Raw genomic sequence first — 21,324 nt, forward strand, 5'->3', positions numbered from 1 at the left:
CAGCAAAACGTCTTCCTATATGGGCACCGAGGCCATGTTTTTTAAGAGCAGATAGCACCTCGGAAGTATTACAGCTGAACAGATCCAAGTAACAAACAGGAGGTAAAAAAATTAATCACTCTTTCAGAGCAAGTCTTCACCAGCTGGATAGACCTTGTCATGACAGAGCATTTACAGCCAGGAAACACAGCTTATGTTATGATAGCTTGGCAGCTGTGCCCGTTTATTCACTGCTGTTGGGCAAAAAAATGCCCTTTGTCCTAATTGGACAATTTAGATCAACCAAACATTTCCTCTCTGCAACTCATCACATGGGATCACTCGCATTAAAGAGCTAAAATTTGCAAATGGGTTTCCTAAATCACTGTAAAAAATTAGGAGGCAAAAAGACCACCTTTACTTAATAGGAGGCAAACTTGAGTAACAAATTTGCTTGGCAAATAAGTGAACCTGGTGTATAAACCCCACATGGGGTTTGCTTCAAGATGTACAGCTTGAATAGTATGGAAAAAAGAAAGCTGGATGGAAAAAACCCCACCTACTGTTCAGCAGAGAAAATACAGAATTATGGGTAGCGCCGGGTTTAGACAATGAAAGCCCAAAGTTTCTCCCTCTGGAGGAAACCTCTCCTCCCAATATCCCTAACGTCTAGAAACGCTGAATAGTACTGCTCGAAGCTGGAACTGAGCTGTAAGAGAACTGGAAAAAGACAGCAACAATTCAGCCCGTTAAGTGATCACAGTGCAGTCTTGGGCGTATAAACAGCTCTAACAGAAACACCTTGTCTGCAGTTTTCAGAATCACTGAAACACGTTCTAGGCATGTTCACTACGGTAGCGAGATACGCACACCATCCCTTCCATCCCACCCCCATGGCCTCGAAAAAACCAAGTATTTCCTATTCTGTCTGCACAAGTGTCGGTGTTTTTGACATCACAGGACTTATTGTGGCTGTTACATGACTGCTGCTGACTGCAGTGGGGCGTACTTCTCCAACAGCCGCTGGGGACACAGCTACCGGGGGCACTGAGGAGAATGCAGGCGGACAGACAGGGAGTTCACAACTTTGGGAGTTCACATGACGTGGCAGAAGATGCTTGAGGTTGCAATTTGATGAACACGGAACAGGTCCACACTATCAGTTCTGTGCCGTGCCACTGCACACCATTTCCCCACGCTCTGTGCAGCCACACAATGAATTAGACTCGGGAACTTATTTGCCCCAACCCCCCCAGACAGCATTCCCACCAAAAGCTCTGCTGCCCAGCAGTTTTTATAAAGGCTGTTCTCTAGCCATCAACTAAGATGCGCTTTGTTTTACATTGGCCTCCCCAGGAGACAGGTGCAGGAATCAGCGCAACATTTGCTCTTTATCACAGGAAGGCATCGTCTGCAACAGCTGCGGCAGGTTACGCCAAGCTAAAAAAGCCTGCTTTGTGTAACCAGAAGCTGCAGTTATTTCAGGAGTTTTTTTCCTCTTTTTTAACTTGCTGCCGCTTCTGAAGATGGAGATGATCGCACACCTTCATTCACGCATTTTGAACCAAACAAGTTTAATTCGCATCCAATTTGTTTCCATAAACAAATCTTTGCCGTCACTTAAGCATCCTGTCAGAAGGTGGCATTTAATTGAATATGCATCAGTTTTGTGATGAGGCATCCAAAATAGAAGCTTGTTGTTACAATTATGTTAGTAATAACACACATAAACGTTCACCTCTGCCTCAGGAATGATACAAAGTGAATATCTTTGTAATATTCAATGGCATTTTTAAAATGCGCTTAGAGAAAACATGTTTTTTGTTAGTTCCGTACCTTTTGAGATGCCGTAGCTGCCCTCTGCTCTGCCTGGCTCAGTCGCCTTTGAAGCCTATTGATGTGTTCTCGATATTCCATCATTAATTTTTCATCCTGTGTAAATGAAACATCTCATGACAAATGCAAAGTTCTTTGTACTGGATCCATACATACTGTAGCGAAAAAGCTTGAAACAAGAAGAACTTAAGAAGCGGAACTGTTGACCACTTACAATAAGCCTGAAGACATACTGCTGACACATTAGAGAGAATTTCCAGCTCAAATATGACATCATATGACTTTTCCAATCAGAGTAATCTGCAGAGGAAGTTTTACTCATTTCACCATCTTGAAGTAAGATGCATAAAAGCTGACATTTTAATCCAGGTCATTTAATTTACACAATCCTACAACGTAAATGTTTTGGCGATACTCCAAGGGAAAAAGCACATACTAGATAATACAAATGAGATGATACCCTTGCTACGGTTTGCTTCTTTCTCTTCATCAAAGGGTATGTAAAAAGTGTTTCTTAACCATCCTTTACTTACAGAAATCTATTCTTGCATCAGCCCCCTTTTTTTCCTGTAAATAATAGAGCACTACAAAACAGAACACAGAAGGCTTATTCTAGATAGGATTGGATATTATCCCAGATTTATGAGGCTGACAGGATCGCTGTTTTCTGAAGTGGCCATTAATTATTGAACAATGCACATTTCAAAACAACCCTGCCCTTAATCTTTAATGGATAACACTTTTATCTATATACCTATATGTACATACACTGTAAATTCTACTAGACACGTAGTACGCTGAGAATCTGACATCTCTGCATATGCTCCATTACCTGTAACACGATGCCTAGCGGTGTGCACGCATACGTAGGTGTCAGCGACTTCAGAAACACTTCCTGAATTGTCTAAAATTGCCAGATTAGTAACCTTGAAAGACAATCTCTCCTTTACCTTTTCTTGTAATTTGAGAGCAAAGTTGTTTTGTCTTCCTGCCATTTGAACATGTCAGCAGAAGCAGTGGAGTGTTCCAGCTAGGACTGCTCCTGTCAAAAATCCCTAATTTTTTCTAAACCAGCACCATAACTCATCTACACAGGTTTCTGTTAGGATCCTAGTGTGCGTCCATCAGGCTGTAACTGCCAGTAGTCGGCTTATCAGTCATTATCTTACCTCAGTTACCTTTTCGTTTGCCATTTCCAGCTGAGAAATGAGCTCCTGGCTTCGAAGTTTTTGTTGACTCAGCTCACTTCTATTAACCAGAAGAAAAGATGCTGATTAGCACACAGTAGCGCATCCGTTATTGGAATATAATTTCACAGGTACTTTCTTGCATTGTAGGGGCTTATGGTGTATTTTTAATTAGAGCGTTACTCTTAAAACATTGATTTCAAAAGCACTACACAGCGAGTACTTCATGATGTGTATTCAAAACTATAACAGCAGAGGAATGAGATGTATTTGAATCAACAGCACTTTGTCAAGAGCATTTGACATTTTACAGGGTTTTTTTGCTGTTTATTGAATGTTATTTTGCAGACACATTATCAAATATGCTAAAAATATAGGCTGCATTTGCAATTCAATATTTAGATTAACATTCTAATTAGTGTCCCGTAACCAGACTTCAATGTGGTCATTTTTGAAGGTGCTTTGAAGTACCTAAACCAAACCGTTCTGTATTTTTGAGACGGACAACAACATAACACGGCATGAGGAAAAGGAAAATGCCACCTTCTTCAGAGTGGCCCTTTTACCTTTACACTGAATGAGTGCTAGTGATCCTGAATTTGTACAGTACTGAAGACAAAAAATATCTGGGTTATGGTAGGCATCTTTGAGCTGGTGCTCAAAGGAAACAGTTCTTGCCTCCTGTCATCGCAAGCTGCTGAAGAGGGATGACCAAAGATGGAAAAATCTATAAACTTTGGTAATTTTAGCCAGAGGAAGATGCAAAACTAAATGACCTGCTCTGACCTCTGACCAGAGGGGGGGGGGGGCCTGCCAGTCCACTAGCAATCACTGGCCATCACAAAAATTCATGTGATCAAGATTCTTGCCACCAGTTTCACCTTCTATGCTGAGGTTCAAACATATTTGTGAAGAATGTTCAAACCTATTCTCACTTTACCTTCCTTTCCCAAGCTGAAAGTACGCTGAAATGCAGTCACCGTCATGAATATGCAGCACGTTGACGACAGTCAGAAAGCCAAGCCTAACCTTTAGGGTGCTCTGCCCATTACTGAAACTGTGTGCACTGTAATGGAACTAAAGCCGTCGTTCTTTCTGGGCGAATGAAGGTAAGGTAGGAGGGACTTTAACCTCGGATCTTCATCTTTAAAAGCCTCTGCTATTTTAATGATGGCATTTAGTTCTCAACAATAATTTACTCTGAAAAACTTCTAAACTTAGTATTTCATAAAAGTTTGACTGAAAACCCCTACATGGCACCTGAAATACAAGGTTGCAATAGATCTGCTAACGTAAGGATGTGAGCATACCTGGCTGGTAGTTTCCACTCCCTTGTTCTCAACCAACCCCTTTAACCAGTCCCAGGCAGGTAACATGAACACAGTTCTACCTCTTTTGACTAGCTGCTATAAAAATGAGAGTATGTAGGCAGATACTTAAATAATGTTGAACAGTTAAAATTATACATAGATTATACCTGTGTTGCCATATGTGAACATTTTTATATAAAATAAGAATTAAAGATGGATTAGAATTGCAGGATCGAGACAGTATGTCAATACTTAACACTATTATTGCGCTTTGTCCTCTTAATCAGTACCCAGCATCAAGATGAAGCATTTTCAATCTAGGAGCCCTGATGAACAGCTGCTTTTTGAAAGTTCTGTTTTTATAAATGGTTCTATTTATTTTATACAATTCCTGTCGTATCTTTTCCTACATACCTTTTCAAAATAAACTCCCCAGAAAGTATTCAAACACTGCTCCTTACAATGTGTAGGCTGCTCACGTTCAAGTTTGACTACGCTAGTAAAAAAGGCTTCGAAAATAAGGAAATTCTTACGTCCTGACAAACTATCTTTATTGTTACGTCATCTTAGAAGACTATCCAAATAGGTTAATGTTCTACATTAAAAATTCCTAGTTACTGAAAACAATCTGTCTCCTACACTTGTACTGAGGTGTGGAATTAGCATTCTTAGCAGCACAGGCCGTAAACAGAGTTTACATGCTCATACACAGCTGTATGTCAAGGAATTATTTTTATAATTAGATCACACTGAACATGTATTTAAAGAATACAGTTTAACCTTGTAAGCATAAGGAAACGTGATGGCTACTGAGCTAGGCAGTTGATCCAGTCTGATTGTTAACCCTCCCCCAAACACACATTACGGGATTTTAGTATTAAAATTGAGCAGTCACCCCAACTGCTGAATAATCAAATCAGTCCCTACTCCATATTGTCTTTGTTAAGTGAGAGGGAAACAAAAGGTGAGATTTTAGCATTTTGGCAGACGGGTGATAAATCCGCCAGCTGTACCAAGTACGTTCTGTGAAGCTCTCATATGACAAATATAGCACGTGCCAGCTGTTTTTTCGGTTGAATTATACTATAATATGCTTCAGTTACTCTTAGTAATTACGGATTTTGTATACTGCCAGTACCTGCAGCTGTCGCTCATCCTGTTAATTTTTTTCTTCAATGAACATCTTAAAATAAGCAGCTATGGCTGCCAAATGTTACAGAAGTGCAGCCAAGAATAATGTTTGAGAAATGGAGGAAACTTCTTCATCTCAAGATGCTGTGCGATTCACTCGATGTCCTGTACGGGACATGGGGAGGAGGAGAAGGCAGTCCTGGCCACACCTCATGCAGAGCCACCTAAAAGGTCATTTGTCAGAGGCAGATTCTTTTCAATTATAGAAAAGATAAACTGAGAACTCCAAAAACCGAACATGGCTACTGATGAGTCAGAGACTCTAACTATGACACAGAAACGTTTCAGAAGCAGAAACTGGAACAAAGACACCCAGCATAGCTGCAATCAGATGACTTAAGCTAAGTAAAGCACTTACATTTAAAAACAGTATGGCAAAGATTCCCTTTTTGTAAGTACTGACAATTATAATTCAAATGAATATTAACAAAAATTAAGCCATTCAGTATAGTTGTTCACATATAATGGCTTTATGTTACATGTTTTTTATCCCCCCCAATTTATATCTTACTACTAGACAATAGTGGTGGATGGTTACAGTTATTAATTTACCAATTTGTTCATACTATGTATTAGTATTAAATGTCATTACTTAACAAGTTAAGATTTTTAAAGCTCCTCACGTGCATTGTTACATGGAAGTAACTTCTAAAGTACTCACCCTCATCATTTAAGCCAATGTTTAGAAATTGTCTCATGTACTGTTTGTATTGCAGATTCAGTTTATATTTCTATAAGGAGAGCAGACGTGTGTGTACCTATCACTACCCCCACACAGGCTAGGCTGTACCTTAACTGGGCAATCATCCACCTAACAGGCCAAAGTAGTATTTGTAGAAAAGCTGAGAGAACTGTCAATTTCCTGACAAGTTTTCAAGTTACCAAATCTACCTTTTTCCCACCTGCAGTTTTCCAGATCTGCTCCACTGAAGGGCATTCTGTGGGGAAGCCACCCAGCTGGTTGGACGTGACACTTGGCTTATCAGTGTGAATCCTGTTCTGATCCCTGGCCCAGAATTGGGTTCAACAAAAATAGGCTCTTGGTGTTGGCCACCGGTGAGGAGCCTGGTAAGGGCTTACCTACAACCACTGGTTATCTGACAAATTCTTCCTCAATTTACCCCAATCCTTTTCTCCACTCGCAGGATTAGAACATAAAAATCTATGAAAAATACTGATACGCCAATTAGAAGGGGTTAACCATCTACTGCTACATGTATTACGACCTCTTTTTTATTTATTTGTTTATCCTGGTTAACACACATACAGGCCAGTCAAGGTGGGCTTTACAGAATGAATGAATAATCTGCCCCTATTTTTCACACTTGCATACAGTCTTTCACTTTATTTTCTTTTAGTAAATGCTGGCAGATCTCATTACCCTGTTTTTGCTTAAATTCTGTTCTTGGAACTTCTCTCTCAGCCCTTCTCAATCTATCCTGTATTCTGTTGTTACTGAAATTTGTTTCCTTCCAGTTTACAGACTTCCTAAGTATTCCTTTGGTATTGCTGATTTAGCTTTCTATCTCTGCTGTCATTTATTCTTCTCAGCTCAAGCCTGCAGGACTGTATAGCGTTATGCCACATGCTGGAAGGTAATAACAGCAGCCCTAGCCAGCCTCTTCCCCCCAAATACAGGCATAGGAACCGTTTCTCTAGACAGTGGTACTTCAGTGAAAGCAAGACCCTTTAAAAATGTGTGTGAGTATTCCTCATTTCTTTCAGAAGTAAATTCTTTCAAATGAAAGCAAGAAATGTAAAAGAAGCTGGAAGCGGTTGATATTATTATTTTACCACAGCTGCCAAAGGCCGATCACCTCAGGCCCTTGCAGCTCTGGGACATTCAAACGGACAGTGATCTTAGAGCTGCCGACTTTACACTTGGAAGCTCTACACTTTGTAGATCAGCAACAACATGTATTGCTTTATTTCTTATCAAATTCCACACAAATGTGTGGAGAAGTGGCACCGAAGATCAAAATAACTTTTTAAACATTAAACCTAATTCTGATTTGGGTATTTAGATTACTTAAACGAAGTTCCAGTATCGGGGGAGAAAAAAATAAAATAGAAACTCAGGTAAGTGTCAGTTACTACATTCTACAGACTTAAAGCTTTTTGTGCCCTATGAAAAAAAAATTACCTTTAGAGATAAGTTTGCTAATTTCATAGAATTTCTGTACTTCTCTCCTTACTATTTTCCATTTAAACCCCTATAAAGAATGTGAAACATGACCTTTTGCCTCTCAGAAGTTCACTTCATTCTACCAATTATTCCTGGCCAGAACTGAATTGGTGCTTCTATCTCAGACCCTAGCAGAGATGCAAGTGTCAAAATTCAAGCCTGTTGAAAGCCAGCAAGTAACCAAACCAATTCCACTGAAATGAAACATTAATGCGCATTTCTGTCTCAAAAGCCTCCTTCAGTCTTGAGGTGGATTGACCCAGCTGGCAGGTAATCCCCCACCCAGTTGCTCACTCACTCCCCCTACAGGATAGGGGGAGAGGTCCGGAAGGGTAGAGGTGTGAAAAAAACCTCATTGGTCAAGAGAAAGACAGTTTAATAAGTGAAGGAGAAGAAAAAAATTGAGACAAAAGCAATCACTCATCACCAGCAGACCAAATGCCCAGCCAGTATCCAAAAAGCAGTTACTCAGGTAGAACTTCCACCCAGTTTTACTGGTGAACATGACATTAGGTGGTGTGGGATATCCCTTTGGTCAGCTGGGGTCAGCTGTCCCAGCTGCGTCCCCTCCCAGCTTCTGGCCCGCCCCCAGCCTGCTCGCTGGGGCGGCACAGCGCAAAACAGAGAAGGCCTCGATGCTGTGCTAGTGCTGTTCAGCAACAGCTAAAACACTGCTGTGTTATCAACACTATTTTTGTCATAAATCTAAAACACAGCACCATACAGGCTGCTATAAAGAAAATTAACTCCATCCCAGCCAAAGCCAGTATAGGTTTTCAAGAAGCATTAAATTAACTTAAAATACAAAATTCCCCCAAACTTAATCTGAGGGTGGTAGTTTTTTATGTGCTTATAAACACATTTGAGCAGATATAGATTAATTTTTTACACACATACACACTCTTAGAGAAAGAAACAACCTCAATTCAATAGAAAAGCCTTGGGACAACTCATCTTTAAATACACAGGAGTGCTACGCCGCTTTTTTTACAGCCTTTAACATTAATCGTTCATTGGCATAACTATTTTGTAATTGTAAGTATTTGCTAAGTTCATTTCAGTAAGTGTCATTAGAACTCAAAGTACATCTAAAATGGATGCAATCAGAAGACGGAACAGCTTCCTTTCATGGTCTGCCAGACTAGACGTTTTGCAGGAATAAAGAGAATAAACACTGGTCTTGAGTTGTTGGTCATGCTGCCAAGAGCAATGGTTTTATTTGGAACCGTGACCTATGTTTCAAGAAGCACTGACCTTCTTAGTTACCTTCAAGATTGGCTTTTGGCACAAGGATATTGAAGCAAAACTGGTTCCTTGCCCTCTTGAAAGGTGAAGGTGTGGTCTATTACCAGTAAGTCCTCCTAAAAGCATCCAGCACCTTAAGATGCTTAGAGGGAAGAAAAAACGCTTCTCATAAATGAAGGGTATAATGTGTTTTCATGAAGGAACTGGTGGAATTTAGTCTACAAGTATTCAGTGCATTGCCTACTGTTTCACCGCTGGTTTTTAATTCCAAATTCAAAGTTTTATAGGCAACAATTACATTTCAGTGAAGCCTTAAAGTATCTATTTATTTATCAGCATTTTTATCTACACGTTTCATTGATATACAAGATTCACATATTATTTAAAAAAAAATCATCACTCTGCTCTACTGTTTCAGGTTGCAAAATTTACTTTTCCTTCTTAATTTTTTAAAAATTAAAAACCACCTAACAATCACTGATGTTGCTGTTCTTACAAGTATTTATTTAATGCTTCCTTTATGCATATGTGTTACACCTCACAAACAAAACACTGCAGACTGAAAAGATGACAAATGAGCAGCACAGAGTATGGAAAAGTTAACAGCTGCTGCTGGGAAGTTAGTAAAGAAGCCAAAATGTTTCAGACACCTTCACATGGAAAATGGAAGTAATGAGGATAGAACTGAAAAACAGCGACAGATCATGAATTTAAGGCAAAGGAATGGGAAACACCAACACTAACAAACAGGACATGGACTCAAAGCTTATGAGAGCTGCGCTAACGGCAAACTTCTGGTGAAATGCAATACAAAATGCTTTTATGTAAATGACCTCCCCAGTATACATGGATATGACTTTGTTAGGAAGCTTGTAACTTACTGAAAAACAGTCACTTATAAAGCACATTACTATGCCGTAGGAGTAATAGTTCATATTAAAAACTGAAATGCTGCTAAGTGTCACTAACACAACATCTGTATTTGCTCACGTATTTACATGAATCCGATACATCAAACAGTAACTTCATGAACTGCCAAGGAACGTCTCACACTGTCCTCCACTTATATGAAATAACCATGATACGTTGCTAAACTTGGAAAGCAATTTAAAGGCTATGTTGATATCTTCATCTTAAGTTCATAGCCCTGCTGCCCAGTCGTGACAAGATGAAGTTTCTAAGGGAGATACTAAGTTTTCTTTACAAGCTCACAGCTTAACTAACACTCTCAAAACCACATAAACTTAAAAATGTATGTATATAGGGAAGCTGGGTGAATGTCGGCCTTTCACTTTGACCCGGCTATAAGGCCTGGTGATACCACTTCCTGCATTAGCCTCAAGAGGACTTTGAAACAGAGCCTTTAATTTGACAGACCCTGCTTACCCAGTATCAGCCTATGATTTAGTGGTCTGGCTGGTATTTCCGTGATAAATGCATTTGCTGCAAAATTATTTTGCTTTTTAAATAATCAGCAACTTTATTTTAGTTCACAACGAAGTAAGAAGTGATTTGCCATTCTGTACTTGCACTCAAAATACTTACTCAAAATGTTACTGTGGTAAGATTAAATATGATAATTATTAATTTATAATATAAGCAAGGATTTTGCATTAAATAACTACTACCGTGTAACTTGGGAGCTAATTTTCATACCAACTGCATTCTGCACTGTATAGCTAGGTATCTGGTAATGCATATAACAGAAAATTTAAAACCAGCTTATTTTTCACATAATACTTCTAGGTTCTGTTTAGCCACTTGTCACTCTAACATCAGAGCGTCACTGCAAAGATTTAATTACGAGATTCCTTATGTCAGTTTAAATTACAACCTTCTAGCAGAGAACAAATTTGTTTCTATCGCCAGCTTCCCTGTTAGGTAAAGCAAACGTCTGAGAAAAAGAACTGCTTCTAGCTTATACAGAGCACCACCTACAAAATCATCTTAAAAAGAAACTGACTCTGCTTTTACACTTGCACCAAAATACCTACAGAAGTCACAAAGAATCATGTGGACTTAGTGTAGACTTAGAGTTCTGCTCATCAGGCAGTATTCTCTGATACAGGGTGTTAAATTATTGCAGGAGTTTTCCAGATGATGCCACATAGGCAGCCTCTCACATGAACAGGGACATTTTCAAAATTTACTACCTATTTTTCATAGAGATTCACAAAGCAGACTTCCTCTCAGGTCTGTTACATTTTCTATGTCAGCATTTTGCTGCAAGTAAAGCAGGTCTAAAGCTTTTGGTCCACTACAGCAATATTTTAACACTTAAAGCTTTAATGTTAAGAAGGAAAGCAGCTGTTTCACAGACAACTTTAATCTTTTGGAAGTCTGCAATTTTTCCCTTTTTTAATTGGAAGTTGCCGAACCACATTCAGGACCTAGTTATGAACCCAGATGCTCAGCTGTGAGGGTTTTTGTGGTTTCATTTACAGAAAATAAACTACAACTTTAACAGCGTACATTTACCTTAACATGAAACGCTGCAAAATATTTTTCGTCTCTAGTTACTGCATTTACAAAAGATGTCAAAAAAGCATTATTAAGCCCCAGCAACTTACACACAGTGAAGCGATACCACTAAAACTGTCAGCGAACAAGCCCAGCTCCCAGTGTCTCACAGACATGCGCGACACTGGGAGCTCTTCTGAAAGACTTTTTGCCTTTCTAAAGAACTACTGAGTAATCTTGGCAAAACGCAGTATGTTTTAAGGCAAAATAAAGCCAGCCTGTATCTGGACAGATAAGGTAAAAAAACCCAAACTCTTTACTTAGGAGTGGTAAAAATTATTATGTAGGATTTGTTTTTCTACGAAAATGGGCAAAAATGTTATCTCTAGTTGGATTTAGGTTGATTTTTAACTACTTGAAAAATTTAACCTGAACTAGTTGTCACAGGTAATGATCCATTACTACTACAGAGTGTTCTAAACGCTCAGAAAAGGAGCCCTTGAAAATTTAAAAAGTAGATCGGTGAAGCTGCTAGTAAGACAGAAAGGTCATCAATAAACCTTTTATCAATATCAATACAATCATTGTATTTGAACGAGGACGGAACTCCTAGCATTCCTCTGTTTGGACTGACAATAGGTACAACTAGTCATGATACACACTGTGTCCCTTTAAAGAGAATGAAACTACTTTCAAAGGGAAGAACTACTACATACACGACTGCTCTTTGCAAAGTTCACTGGAGATCAAATTCACAGCTCTAAAAAAGATGGAAACCCAAGTTGGAGTAGTGGTAGGGTAGATTTGTTACAGGCAACATTCTCAGGAAGTTATTTCCCTTGGTCAGGATTAGAAACGTGGGTTCTAATTGCACTCGCACCGCTGGCATTCTGACAACTAAGAAACATCAAGCCATGCTTAAAAATCGTGACTCCAAAAATTGTGTAGATTTCTGGAAATATTGTCGTTCAAGCTGAGAACATGTAAACCATTATAATAATGAAACATAAAAAAGCCAAAGATTATTCCAAAGGAAATAGAAGCTAGAATTCACAGGTTTCCAATGTTAACAGGGCAAAAGCTTTGCTTCATGGTTAACACAATAGCAAGCAACTTCTAGAATAAATCTAAGCAAAGAAGATAAGTGCATGCTGTGCTCCATCACTCCAGTTAAAGGGTCATTTCGAATTTCTCAAATTGAGAGCTGCATACCCTGATTTTTTTCTTCTGAAAACCACTGAATGCACTTCCAAAAAGATAATGATGCATGCAATATTATATTCTTCTCTAGCCATTTTCATTTTAAAGAAATGAGATTTATGAAATCAGGCTTCCTCGTTTAGAAGTTACTGTGTACCAGTCTGTCAGTGTCCTCCAGTATTCAACCGATTTTGAAGAGGAAGAGATCTTGAGGACATAAACTTCTAACAAGTTCTATAAAAACATCAGGCTAATTAAATCTCTAATTTATAGTCTACCTGATTTAACTTACAGAGTTTCCTGAGCTTAGAAATCAAATAAAGCATGAGGCAAACATGTATCTTTGCCTCTGTGGAGAGGAAGCCCATATAAAGGCTGCCCTCCTACGAGCACCAGCTAGCTGGCTGACCAGAGCAAGCGTGCCAGCTTGCAGCTAGCCACAGTTTGGCTGTTACTTGCCAGCCAAACACAAGACATGCGAGGAAGCTGAGGTGGAGGAAGACAATACCAGAGAAGAAAAGACACTACAAGTCCGCTGTGCGCAGATCAATTCATTTACATTTTAATACTGTGCAATGTGTCCCCGCACTGCAACGGAAAACCAGGATGAATGTAGGTGCCGTATCTGCTTATTTCATAACCTGCTCGGTGTGCATTCGTAACATGTTTTTAATGGATATTAACATCCACGTAGAAGCAAACGCTATCTATAGCAGTACACATTTAAAACAAAGATAAGTTTGCAGAATTTATTTCAGACGTAACTTGCAAATGGCTAATCTCTCCCTGGGATACTTCTTTCTCCACTCACTCATTGCCAATAACACCACTGTCGACTCTGAACCAGTTGATGCCTGTCTGTATATAGGCTCACAGGCACCAGAGGTGCTTGTATTCCCTGGCATGTAGGGATGATATGCAGTCTGTGTCTGTGTCTGTTGCGTGAGATGCCCGTGTTACTGTGCCCTTCCAAAACTGAAAATATTCTTATATTCTGTGCTGGGAATACAAGTATCAGCTAGTTACCTGGCAACCCGTATGAATTAAGGGAAAAGTAAAGTTTATATCGTATTTTTGCTTAGGGCAATCACAGAACTCATTTGTATCCTCATTTATGACAGCAACTGCTCACAAAGAACATTAGATGGATGTCCCAACAGGTTTTTTTTCCAGCTTATTTTAGAAGTGTGGAGACTCACTCCAAAACTGATTTTATGGTGACTGTTCTGAATAGCTACAAATATAGAGGTTTTCATATCCAAAGCTAAAGTTTTGTGAATTGACTGTACTGTATCTTGGAAGAGAAGATTAAAAGGAGTATATTCTGTTTACTTTTTGTCATCACAAAATTCTCACACATCAACAAAACGTGAAATCTTTCCTTCAGTGCTAATTTCACAAAGAACATCAAAAGTTCTCTTCAGAACATACTTTCTGGTTTTGCGGGAGGCACAGCATCTAGTCCGGATGGTTTCCTCTCCACGGCTTCCGACCACAGGTCTACTGCCATACGCCAAACAGTAACTACAATTGTAACAGCTTCCAGAAGAGGAACAAAATTGCACTTACTTTAGCTTACTGATCCTGGCTTCTGCAGTTTCAGTAAGATTTTTTGTTTCTTCTTTCCACCGATTTGTTGCTTTTTGCTGAGCTACTAACAGACGTCGAAGTTCAGCAGTAGACTTTTGACTGGTGTCTTCCATTTCCTTAAGTCGAGCTTCGTATCCATGTTCTTTCAGAGCATGCTCATGCTCCATTGTGCTTATCTGGAAAAAATACAAATCAGGTACAGTCAAGTCTCTCACTTTTTACTGTTTATTTTTCCTAATGACACGAGTTAAATTTATAAACATTTGTTGAAAGCATGTAACATACAATAATTAAACTTGTAATTATATGCTCAAAGAGATACATGTTCCCAAAGCCAATTTAGCAAATAGTACAACTGACAATAAAGGATAATGAGCTGTGTATGCTTATTTTTGTAAATAATCTTTATCTTTCTCCCTTGTGTTTTCTCCACAGAAACATGTTCTTTCTTTTTCATCTAGCTAAAATGTGTTAGGATGCATCTAAAATCCTTTGTACATCAGAGGAAAATGAAAGCAAGCAATAAATCTTATCTGTGACTATAATGGAAGCCTGTCTGTTTAAAAATGAGACAAAGATCTGGTATATGCTTGCTTTATAACCACTACCTATCTGCTACAAGATCTGTTCCTTTGTTTTTAAACTACATTTGACCAAAGGGTTCTGGGGTTGGAACAAGATTTCTGGTTTAATTTGGCTGCTTCCTTTATCTCATGGTGCAAAGTGGAAACCGGGTTTGAGCTGGTCCCCGTTCGTAACTTGTAAAACTGCTCATTGAAGTCTTCTTCATTGCTGCGGATTCTTAGATCCCTTTTCAATCTCTTTATAGTCCTGGAGTTAAGAGCAGAGGGGAAAGTCCCACCTTTGTACGTTTAGAAAGTACATCAACAATCAAAGCTGTTACTCCCTCCAGAAGCCAAAGGTACCCTGAATCCGCTGAGGTTACTATTAATTCATTATCCCACCCGCAGCCTCTTCAGGTGCATTTAATGAAACACTTTCAAAGAGAACATCCATCTTTCAGCTAATTATCTTGTTACCTGTTCATACAGAAAAAGGTTCTCTGTCCAGAAAATGCAGAACCAATGTTTGACAACCACACTATTAAGTTATTTATTAGTTACACACTGCCCTGACAACACGGTGGGCATACAAGTAGAGGAACACTCTGGACTGAAAGTCATACAGAGATTCCTAACACTTTACAGAAAGCAGATTAATGAAGATCTGGGATTGGAATACTTGAAGGAAAATCTGGCATTGTTTAACCTGTTCATCTTATAAAAAGCAAAGAACATTTGGGATCTTCTTATCAACCAGAATTTAATACATATGAAAATACAACTGAATTAGCAGAGCCTGAGTTACCCAATAGATCCTGAGGACACGGAATGCTACAACAAAATTACTTTTAAGCAGAAACCAGGAAGCATCATTGAAACTTTCACCCTTGATTTAATCTTTCAATTATTTTCTCTTAGAACCGCTGCCTTCTTAAGCAAATATCAGTCTTATGTTTAAAATAAAAACAACATATAAACCATACCTTTATTTTAGCTTTTTGTTGAGCCTCTGTGGCCAGTTTTCTCAAGCCCTCCATTTCTTTTTCCAATTGTTCATTCTCTTGCTGAAGTTTTAACCTTTGTTCACTGACAAAGGCACTCTTTTCTCTTTCGGAATCCAGAATGCTTTGCAATTTACAGATCACTTCCTGGCAACGAGATTTCTCTTCCTCAGAGCTGAAAGAAGAGAGAAGTCTTGTTGGAACTCAGGAGTTGAACGACTGCTGTACTAGAGAAAAAAATATATACATTGGGACAGATCTTTGGTCTGACCCAGCACAGCTGTTCCTGTTCCTTCCTCCAAGTTTGTATCCGCTCAGGATATTTAATGGGTTTGACAGCTAGAACTATGCACAAGTCAGCAATTAATTTTATCAAGATGACAGAATTCATAAAACCAACCTAATATTGTAGCAATCTCAGTAAAATGATGGTGTGAAACAGAAGATTTTCATTTTTGTAACATTTCCAGATTCCCAACTGAGGATTGCTCTGGCAAAGTGACAGGATTTACAATCATTAGAGCACAGAAATGACTGAAGCTTCTAGAGAATCCTACACTTTTCATGCTGAAAACAACAACCTGCTCTAAAAATGTGTACCATGTTGTACTTTCCACCATTTTATTATTGAACTGCAATAATGTCTATTAGCTCTGACCACAGACCTGAAACTCAGTATGCTATGTAAATGTAGTGTTCTGCAGGTACTAAGAGATACCGCCCTGTAGATGAATTTATAAAGTAATAAATTCTGCCTGAATATTTCATAGAGTAACAGTATTTAAAAATGCAGTGAGATCCAAATAATATACTGCTATTTTCATTTTTTGTCACACAACTGTCTGCAGTTCTCATCTTGTAAAGAAAATCTTTCCTTCTATAACATGTTATCCCCTTCAATTCTTATATAGCGATTCATGATCACCCTTGCTTCAGAATTACGGTATCTTGATACTATTCCTGCTACTGGTTAAAAAGGTGTGACAAAAACGTAACACATAAACCAACAATTTAATTAGCCAGACATAATTTCCATTATTTCCCATTCCGATTTCTGTAACATCCATTACTTACTTCATTTCCAGTTGTTTCAGTTTATTTTGTGTGGTCTGTAGACTTAGCTGAAGGTCACCTCTTGTAGTTTCTGCAAGTAAATATTTCTGATGCAGTTGCTCTAGTTTTCTGTTGTCAGATTCATGTCCTCTCTCTTCCCTGTAAATCTGAGGAATACTTATATGTAAGATCACCTCAACTTACACTGGTGACTGGCAGTGTAATACTGACAAGGAGGCTGCTGCTCATTGTGTCCTATTTTCCAGGGATTTAAAACAAAACTGAATTTCTATCATTGTTGCTGCTGCTTGGAAAAAAGTTTTCAAAGATCTGGCATTCGTTTAGTTTTCTGTCTATTGAGCTCAAGTTGAACCAGAATATGTACCAACATTCTTTCTGATTATGTCAAACATCTCTCCTTTTACTTCTTACACTTTTCAAAGAACCCTCTTTTTCACTTTACTATTACACCTTTAAAAAGTTTTCTGGATTTAAAAAAAGCCACATGAAGATAATTACATGAAAATTTACAGGTAAGAAAATCTACTCACAAAACAAAATAAGAAAATTAAGGGAACAAAAAATCCCATTAAAAATGGGAAAAATCAATGTATCTTTTCCTTCTGAAAAGATATCTTGAACGTGATGTAAGGATGCATGTGATTGCCTTACCTTCTCAAGTTCTTCTTCCACTGCTCTCTTTTCTCTAATGGCTCGTTCAATTTGATCCTGTTTTTCTCCACATTCCTATTTTAAAAAGCCTTTTTAAAATAAATCTAATAAAAAATAACTCAAAATAAAAATTCTATTAGTGCCAAAGCCCAAAACCAGCCATTGTAAATGTAATTCTTGCCGCTGGTATGTATGCATTTGATTATATTTACCTGCTCATTATTTTCTCTATAGGACCAGTCTCATTTGCTATGCATACTGAGACATGTAAAATTAAACATTTTTAAAATAAATTTAACCCATAAATAGGTGCAAATGTACTGAGCTCTTTTGGTCTCCCACATAATTTGTTACAGGTTCCTGGTTCATTCAAGAATACGATGATTGTGAGGCACAGACTTTCTCTCAGCACACTTTATCAACTTCTATATACTTCATTTCTACACACCCAACTATAGATACACAATATTCAGCTTTCCATGCTTTCTTCATCCCTGAAAGAAACAGGGATACTTAAGAAAAGCCATCACATGGGCAATGTTTCCTAGAGCACAGAACCCCACTGTTAAGATGCTTGTGAACTATGATAACAATACACAGAACTCAAGGAATAAACTTCCACAGAGAAATGTACGGATTTGCAGAGCTGTATTATTTTATACAGAGCCAGGCAAGATGCTCAATAAAAGTAAGATATGACTGTATACACATAAGGCAAATCAGCACATTAAAAATGAATTTTCAAAGCAAATATCCTTTACACCTACATATGAATCTCTGCACTGACTGTTAGGACTGCACGCAGCCGCTTGTGTCAAGTAACATGAAAGACAGTGTGTTGCATTAAAGCCTGGAGACACGCAGAACAAAGTGCTATACATTAATAAAGCATAGTCCTGGACAATTATCCATTAATCACATTTTACTTGACTGACTTTTACCTGACTTTAGTATTTTACTCGATAAACAAAGACTAGAACCCTCAAATGTTTTGCTATCAAAAATACTTTCATCAGTCAACACCATACCATCTGAAGAGCTGAAACTTCTTCTGTTAGTCGAGAAATCTGCACGTTATATTGCTTCTTTGCAGACTCTACCTGTGATCAAAACCAAAGTAAAACAAAAAAATTAATCCTGTGGACTATTTTTCCATCCTGTTTTTATATATAAATTTTCTAGATGTGGTGCATGTATATAAATATGGAAATATATGGGACTGCAATAACTGACAAATCTTACTACATAAATATTAGAAAGAATGTTTATTATCTATACATTCTACTTTAACTAAGGGTGTTTAGAAAAAGAAAGCAGAAAGGAAGACATCCCAACAAGGCCTTACAAAAAGAACAACGGACTCTCAGGAAAGCTGCTCTCCATTGGGTGCAAGTTATTTGCAATCTGTGTAACAGGTATTTTTAGATCACATCACAAAAGAAGTATTTGTTAACACCTGGAGAAACATGACAACTCATACTTCAAAACTTTACTTTTTATGCTTTTGATAGATTCACTTTTACTGAGATAATTTCAAAGTAAGAAATAGGGCATTTCTAAATTTCTAAATTCTGACAAGTAAATCATTGTCACAACCTGAGTGCTTATCCTAGTTGCTCTTTAGTTCTTGCACCTTCTCCAAATAACGTATGACATTAAATATTGCAGTTTTAAGTAATCCACATGATTTTTGTGATTCTTTCAGGTAATGACCAAACAGAAGAGAGAAACCATCTTTACCCTCATTTTAAAGGCTCTAAAAATTTAGGCAGTATATTCCTGAAACCTCTCAAAAAGAAAGGACTCGGAAGAAAAGGAATCCTTTCATCCCTATGCAATCCATATGCACACTGTGTCATAGTGAATGAACTGAAAGGAGGCAGAATCAATTACACCACAGAAAACTTACAAACGAGGTAACTGCTTTACACTGTTGTCCACTCACAACAAAAGGCATGGCCAGCACATGCCTCTAACAAGCCTTTATTTCCTCTGGAGTTTGCCTTAAAATAAATCAAGTCTCTATGACGTGCAGATAACTACTGAGAACCTCCAGGTAGATTAGCCTGCATTTTAACTGCAGATGGGACACAACTTCGAGAAAACCAATTTTGTGACTAGTCTTTTATCAGAAGAACTTCAATTTTTCAGCTGCTTATAACAACAGGAACAAAAATAATTAAGAGACTACAACATTTTTTTTCAGTCGTTTCTCTATGAAATTTTAAGTGTGCCATGATATTGAGCCTTTTGATTGTCAGCTGTACTTGGTAGAAGAGTCTCACTTGCCTATACAGGGGAATATTTTTAAGTACTGAGATGCCAAAAAACAATAGTATAACTTTCAACAGGTCCTATCATCTGAATGTATATCATAAGCTTCCATCAGCAACCTCCAAGATGAGGCCATGTATCATCAATTAAATACCCCGACACCAATACAACACTCGGTTGATGTGCTACCGTGCAGAATCTCGGAAATCGAAGGGCCATTCTTTACTTCTTCACAGTGCAGCCGCCTCTGTACCAGTGTCTGCACAGACATCAACACTTTTGGTTCTTGAGAGATTTAAGAATATCATTTAGTTTGGAAGAATGCATGTCTAGATAACAAAGCTGAAGAGTACAGTCCTGTCAGCATGCTGCCTTGCTACCTACGTTATCAAAACACTTGTAAGAGAACTGCTCACGATAACCAAGCACCATCAATAGCTTTTCATGCTGAGGAAAACTAAAAAGACTTCCTATTCTTTCGAAACACAACAACTTACTGCCTTTCTAATTCTTGCAGCAGTATCTTCTGCAAGTTGAGACATTTCATCTTTCATTTTTTGGATCTCTTCTTCCTTTTGTTTCTCCCCGAAGAGCGCCTAGAAAAAAATAACAACTTGAAATAGTACTGATAATATTTCAGTGGTGACATACTACCGGGCACTTAGAGAATAAACCACACACAGTCACTGTTCAAACAAACTATTTTCCTTTTTACTTCGGAGTAGCTGACATCGAGACCCAACAAGAAGGCAAGAACAGCGAGAACAATTTGCACTAAATGAACATTCTTGTAAATCAGAACCAAACAAAAAGTTAGTGTCGATAGATGCCTTTTCCTATTGGGACTTATTATTGGGACTTTCAGATTTTGGCTGGGCATGGAATTATACAGTAGAAAGCATAGGAGCTCAGTCCAAAAGGCAAAGCTACTTTCCAGTGTTCTCATCTGGGGCCAGGACCTGTAACAAAGAATGCCAACAATGACACAGAGGAAGTTCTCTGTTAGGAAGCTGAATACCTGTACACACACGTACACACACGCTCCTACATATAGCTAATATACATATATATACACACATATAGCGTTTTTGATGGTTGATACACTATGTTACTCATCTCCCAGAAAACTAAAAGTAAAGGAATAAAAATTTATAAGCAACTAAGGAATGTGTATGCCATCCCTTTCACAGTGGACAACAATGAACCAAACAGCTCTTTAGCATAAAAGAATGGCGAGAATTACAGAAAAAGGTGTAGCAAGGAACCCTTCTTCTGGAGGATGCAAGGAAGCTACTGAGGACAAAGTATTACAGGAGACACCGGTCTGAAAAGACTAAAGAATACAGAATTCTTGATAGGTGAGATGAAAAATCCTGGGCAGCATACAGACAATATGTAGATGCATAAAGGGAAAAAGACATAAAGACGTCCCTGTTGGATGATATGAATTCAGCCTATAGAAGGTTACTCACTTCAGGCAGTAACATGCCACTTCATCGGTCACACTCTCTTTTACCACTCCTGTTCAATTCAACTTTCTATTATATTTCTCAAACTACTCTCTTAAAATTCTTCTGA

The 21,324-nt window shown here is 38.2% G+C and overlaps 1 protein-coding gene across 3 annotated transcripts in view; it reads right to left on the bottom strand.

Annotated features, from left to right (window-relative positions):
- SCLT1 (sodium channel and clathrin linker 1) overlaps positions 1 to 21,324 on the bottom strand; it is a 46,156-nt gene that overhangs the window by 1,612 nt on the left and 23,220 nt on the right. For 2 of the 3 annotated variants that reach the window (XM_075090248.1, XM_075090250.1), the window contains 8 exons: positions 20,244 to 20,342; positions 18,501 to 18,572; positions 17,473 to 17,547; positions 16,822 to 16,967; positions 15,730 to 15,922; positions 14,163 to 14,359; positions 2,985 to 3,063; positions 1,816 to 1,911 (listed from right to left, as the gene is read on the bottom strand). In XM_075090248.1, coding sequence (XP_074946349.1) covers positions 1,816 to 1,911; positions 2,985 to 3,063; positions 14,163 to 14,359; positions 15,730 to 15,922; positions 16,822 to 16,967; positions 17,473 to 17,547; positions 18,501 to 18,572; positions 20,244 to 20,342 — 957 coding nt within the window. The remainder of the gene's footprint in view (positions 1 to 1,815; positions 1,912 to 2,984; positions 3,064 to 14,162; positions 14,360 to 15,729; positions 15,923 to 16,821; positions 16,968 to 17,472; positions 17,548 to 18,500; positions 18,573 to 20,243; positions 20,343 to 21,324) is intronic. The other variant, XM_075090249.1, reaches the window with a different exon arrangement.

The sequence above is a fragment of the Phalacrocorax aristotelis genome, chromosome 4 (genome assembly GCF_949628215.1).
Source record: "Phalacrocorax aristotelis chromosome 4, bGulAri2.1, whole genome shotgun sequence".
NCBI lineage: Eukaryota > Metazoa > Chordata > Aves > Suliformes > Phalacrocoracidae > Phalacrocorax > Phalacrocorax aristotelis.